Raw genomic sequence first — 6,000 nt, forward strand, 5'->3', positions numbered from 1 at the left:
TTAAAATTACTAAGGACTATGGCCATATCAAAACATTAACTGTCAGTATCAATAGACCTGGGTTAGCTTTACTGTTTCTTTAGTGAGTTTAACACAGATATTCAGAGCACTCCTTTGGACTTTTTTCTCATATCCATTTGAAGAACAACAGTGCTTCCTCCCCTTCCCCGCCAGCATCCGTAAGCCAGTTTAGAGCTCAAGTAAGGTACTGGTACGAAGTCAAACACCACAGAGGTACCCGCCCTCTCCACCTTAACCCACATACTCAGAGGATGCCATGGGGAGGCAGCCCCGGAGCACCCCCTGGCGGCCAGCCCCATCCCTCACCCCAGCAACAGGCCGCGCCCGCTCTTTCAAGCCGCTCTACGCTCTGATCACCTCTACACAGACACGAGCACTACAACCCCAACTGGTTGCCGGCTCACAGAGGGTTGTAACTCTGCACTTGCTAAAGGGAATTCCGAGCTGACCTAGAGGGAGATTGGGATGGCTCAGCTGCCGGTAAACTCTCCAGGGACTGGCAACCCAAGACTACCCTTATTCAGGCTAATATGACATCCCCATTACATTTTTCACATTGAAAGCCTAATAAACGATGTATTTTGTACATGCTTGATACCTGCGCCCATAAAGTAAGAACAGAGTACTTTTTGACTGTGATCCCAACACCTTCCAAGGACTTGAGCAAGAGAGCACTGGTCGCTGAAAGCATCTGCAAACAAGCAGGCACACACACAGGAAATTAAGCCCTCACACCTATTGCCTTGGTATAAGCACAAACTTATTATGCATCTCACTTGAGTTGGTCTTCTCTACCCAAAAGTACCAATTTCTCTGCTTCAAGAGTGATTCTGGCCCTTTTCTGCCTCTCCCTCTACATATCCAGCATTCATTCATTCATTCCAACAGTCAGAGTGAGTCTTTACTCCCAAATCAGTTCATTTGGGTTGGGTATTTGGGGTTTTTTAAATTGTTTGTTGCTTTTTAAGGATTGCAGAATATTAAGCTATACCCAAAGAAATACAAAAACATAAGGAACACCAGAAAGCACAGTGGGACAGAACCCTCCAAAATGCAAACCTATGTAAGTGCTCTTTCAAATGTTTATACAAGTTAATACTAGCCTTGACTGAGTCACTGTGATAGAAGAGGCTTTTTCTATTTTCAAATTAAGCAACAGTCAAATTTTTAGACTGATACAGGTAACATTGAATAAAGCAATCCACATTTTTTAATTCCATAGCAGAGATCTTTGTAATATAGTCAAGTATTTTGGTGTTCCAGAAACATACTAAGTAGCAGATTGCCTGTAAGTTTCAAAGAGCTGGTTTACAAGCTCCCCCTCCGACCAAGGTACACACACCAATACTACAATTTCTAAGACGTGTAATACACATAAAAATTGAACTAATAAAGCATTGCAATTTTGTTACTCGGTTCTGAACCTAGTAACAAAAAAGAGGCATGTTATTACTCTAACATATGTCACAAAGTACTTTTATTTCCTTAGGCATCCAGTGCAAATTGTTTTCTGCTCCTTTCAAATATATACATAAAAGCAACACCTAAGATAAACCAGTTAAGTTGCACTGAGGAGTAAGAGACAGAGGTCACCAAATCCACTTCTTTCTGGAGCCTACTAAGTGACTTACAGGAAACATGGGATTCCTTTATCTTATTTCTCCTTTCTGTAACGCCCTGCAGCCCCAGCTTTCTCCCTTTGCCCCTTCCAGTTTCTCTTCTTTCAGAGGTCTGAACACTTTCACTCCTGTCCTCTCCATCCTATCAAACTATTCCACTTTGTTCCCGTACCAGAATCCTACTCCCCTGGACATCAGAATTTCTTCACTTTGCTTCTCCTCCCTTCCAACAGCTTTGGGGACAAGTCACTCTGGAGACCTGTATATCACATTTCTGGAAGGAGAACCAATTAGAGAAGCATCCTTATGCCAGAAGGCATTAACAGGGACAACAGCTACTCAAGCTACAAGCAGTTTCACAACTACCTAAATTGTACAAAGCAGAGAGCAAGCTTTTTTGACTCCCCAACCCCCAGCTTTTCTTGGGGGGATAAAAGTGGAGAAATAGGTAGGGGGAATGGCACGACAGACCCAAATCCAAGCAACTGCCACTAGAATATTCACAGAATTTATGTTGATACAGTGCTCTGATATTAACACACAAGACTAGCAAAAACAGTACAGCACCTTTCAGACACTGTTAACAGAAGTTCAAGTAGTACCAGCCATTCTGCAAACATCAAAAAGTCACCTGGAGTTGTTTAAGCTTAAGCACTGTGAAAGAAAAAGTAAGAATCAGATCTAAAAACTTCAGCAGTTATGAAACTTTCCTTCTACAAGCGTGAAACACATCAGATTCAAGCTCACCCTACTTTACTCAACAGCACCTCACAAATGCTACAGGCAAACCACTAAGGCAGATCACTGTAAAGTTTCTCCAGTAAATGCTAGTTAATTATTTGAACTGGACAGATGTTAAAGATAGGCATATAATTTGGTTGGAAAGCTCTTCCTCTTTTAGTTGCGGTTTTCAGTTTCTTAATTCAAGAACTCTTGGTTAGTTTTTTTTAAAAGGTTTAAGTATGAAACACCTTCAAAGAAGTCCGTTTCTCTGCATTCCCTTTACAACTGAGCTTTGAAACACAGTATTTCAGATCCAACTAAGTACTTGTAATATCACACACATTACAACTCCGGTAGCTGCCAATCGTTATAACAAGCCTTTATGTGAGACTTAACAGCTTAGAATTATGAATTAACAGTGCTTATTCAATATATTCAAACTTACAGATCACTTATTAAGCAGGAAATCACATTTTCCCAAAGGAAAAAATTCCAAATGGCATCAGCTCCCTCCCTCTTCCCTTACATGATAAAGTTTGTCTAAGAAAGTCTAAAAACGCAAGGAACAGCGAACCAACTGAACGTGCAGCAGAGGCACTCTGCTATAAAACATATGCTTAGATGTACGAGACAGCAACATTAAGCAGACACTCTTTACACTAAACACCCCACTTCATTAAACAAAACAAACAAGCTGTGAAGGAACAGCTTCACCCTTTCATCTGGAGGCATTAACACGGAGTAGCGTTGCTCCAGTACAACCGAGACAGCTGCCAGAGATCATCTTTCTAAAGTAAGCTGCAGCCCCGTGCAGTTTCTCCTGCTCTGTTCCTCCAAGACTCACGTATTTTACTTTCGAGACGGCCCGCCAAACCCCAGTAAAGGATTCCCAACGGACAGTCCGGGTTTGTCTCACGCTCCACGCCCGATCGCCCTGCCCCTCCCCGGCTGGAGGGGCCCCCAGGCCGGCGCGCCCTGCGGCCACCGGGGACCAACCATTCCGAAGCCGCTGCCGCCGCGGAGCGTACACGCTGCTCGCGACGCAGAGGCGAAGCCGGCCCCAGCCCCGCGGGTCCCAGTTGGGCTCCTGGCAACGCGCGCCTGTCCCTCCAATCCCGTTCCCGCCGGGCATGATCGCATCCTCAGCCAAGCCGCGCCTCGAGTGAGGCGAGGCGGAGCCGGCCCTACACCGGAGAACGCGCGGGGAGCCGCGGCCGACAGGCGGTGTTGGGGGTAGGCCCGTTCGAGCGGGAAAGCGGGCCAGAGGCCGCCGAAAAGCCGAGGGAGCACGGGTGGGAGCCAAGACCCCCGCGCAGGGTCGGGACGGCGCTACTCACCCGCCCGGCGGCAGCGCCGCGGTTCCTGGCACCGAGAGGCGTGGGCTCCCGCTCCTCGTCGCTGGAGAAGTCGGGTTGCGCGGCGGCGGGCGGGTTGCGGGCGGTGAGGTGCTGCAGGTAGAGCTGCACATACACGTCCTTGCGCTGCTCGCCGCCCGGCAGGCTCACATTGTTCGCGATTAGCTCGCTCTTCAGCTTCTCCTTGGTCAGCACCGACGGATCCGCCAGGAACTCAGGCATCGCCGCCGGCCACCGCCGCCGCCACCACCACCACCACTACCACCCGCCCGGGAGAAGCACCAACAAAGCGCGGGGAGAGGGAAAAGGGGCGGAGGGTAAAAGAGAGGGAGGAGAGAGCGGAGGAGGAGGACTCGCCTGCCCCGCGCCAGGAACCTAGCTCCCTAACGGGCAGGCGCGCTCACAGAAGGCTTTTTTCAGCCAGCAACAAACCGCGCCCCGATTGGCAGAGAGGAGAACGAAACCGTCCTGTTATTGGCTGCCGGGAGGAATATGAGAGAGGCGCGCGAGACCCACCAGCGTTAGTGCTTTGCGCGCGCGAGGGATAGTAGCGCAGTTTAAATTCGGCTCGGGCGGGAGACGCGAGGGGGGGGAGGGAGGAGGAAAGAGCGGGTTGCGCGCGCCGCTGTGGGGCGGTGGCGATCAGCGTCGCGGCGTTTGTTTTTGTAATCCATGTGGGCCTCTCCGGTTGCCTCAGGCCGCCCCTTCCCCGGCCACACAGACTGTTTGCCTCGGCTGGGAGTAGGGACGGGGGACTGGTTCAGGCCCGCCGTGAAGGAGATCCTTGTACCCTGCTGTGATCCCGGTGACCTCCTGTGACACCTGCTCCTCGGCACCGGCTTTGCTTTGGTGTGCTGAGGCGGCTGCCCCACGGATACCCGGGTTCTCTGCCGGGGTAACAGGATGTGCTGCTCTTGCTAGCCAAGCGTTTAGCTTCGCCTAGCGCGTTAGCTGTCCGGCTGCAGAAGAAATCCAACCGGGAAGCTGGTAGCTAAGCTGTTAGTGTAGCTGCTGCCGTTGTGATGACTTGCATGTTAAATAAATAATAATAAAGAAAAGAATCGCTTCTGTAGCATTGCAAGATTTGAAAGGTGCACAGAGTTCTAAGGCTGCATGGTGTTTAAACAAGGGAGTTAACCCTGTGTTTACACGCTGCTGGCTGGGAACATATACTGCTATCAATTTTTATGTATTTTTTGATGGGAACAGTTTAGTATTTAGATCTGACTACATATCCTATGCTTTTGAGAGCATCAGTATCAGCATGTAGTATCAGAGACAAGAATTGAAAAGCGAGTATTTACATTTGCCCATCAATCATTGACATGCAACGGGAGTGTTAGTGTTTGTGCCCGCTCCTCTTTACGTTTCAAAAAGAGTTTTACATTGCTATTGAGGAAAGGGATTCCCCCAGTTTAGGTTTGCTCCATCACAAAGTATGGTGGCTGTCATTTCTGTTTATCCGGACAGCTAGGTGAAGGTGCTGAGGTTTATTTTTGTGGCAGGTAATTTCTAGGTAAATCAAAGACCCACGCACAAGAAACCTGATGCTTTCAGTGGAGGAATTGGTGTGGCGTAACAAAGTAATTAATGTAAGGGAGACGCTTGGCTTGGGGGGGGTTTAGTTTACCTTGTAGTGCAAATAGTCAGCCATCATCCACAGTTCATTATACTTTATATCTGAAAGCATTTGGTTCTTGGTGTTGCATATACTTTACCTGTTCAGGCTGTTAGACAACAAGGCTGAATGGTGGGTAGAAACATCTTCCTTCCATTGATAGCATACATGCATACAAAGCAAATATTCATGTACCAATGTGGATTGACTACTATCACTTTTAAACCTGAATTGAACAAATTATGTGGTTCTGTTTATTTTTCAGCATATCTTACCACATTTTTCCTGGAACATGGGTATCACGTGACAAGTGTTTTGGAAATGCTTAAAGAAAATTAAATTCATTTCCAAATTTGATAGTAATAATTCAGTGTAGGTAAGTGTAGATAGTATGTTTCACCTTCTTGGTGACTTTAAAATAGATCTTTCCCCCACCTTTAAGAATTTACATCTTGCTCAGATATGAAACCAGTTGCAGACAGACATGGCATTTAAGAAGTTTAAATAGTTTAAATAGTTTAAACTATAAGCAGGTAAAACTACCTTTCAGTTTAAACTATAAACAGGTTTTTATATAAACATAGTTTAAATAGTTTAAGCATGGTTAAAAAGTAGTTTAAAAAGTCAAAATTTGGAGTTTAAACTTTATTATTATTTTAAATAT

At 46.8% G+C, this 6,000-nt stretch overlaps 1 protein-coding gene across 11 annotated transcripts in view; it reads right to left on the reverse strand.

The window, feature by feature from the left end:
• Positions 1-4,765, reverse strand: part of TMPO (thymopoietin) — a 31,944-nt gene extending 27,179 nt beyond the window's left edge. For all 11 annotated transcript variants that reach the window (XR_013956869.1, XR_013956870.1, XR_013956871.1 and 8 more), the window contains exon 1: positions 3,701-4,765. Coding sequence is in view for 7 of the 11 variants with exons in the window: in XM_080617894.1 (XP_080474020.1) it covers positions 3,701-3,940 (240 nt within the window). In the remaining 4 variants the exon portion in view is untranslated. The remainder of the gene's footprint in view (positions 1-3,700) is intronic.
• Between the last annotated feature and the right edge of the window lie 1,235 nt (positions 4,766-6,000).

The sequence above is a fragment of the Psittacula echo genome (genome assembly GCF_963264785.1).
Source record: "Psittacula echo genome assembly, chromosome: 1".
Taxonomy (NCBI): Eukaryota; Metazoa; Chordata; class Aves; order Psittaciformes; family Psittacidae; genus Psittacula; species Psittacula echo.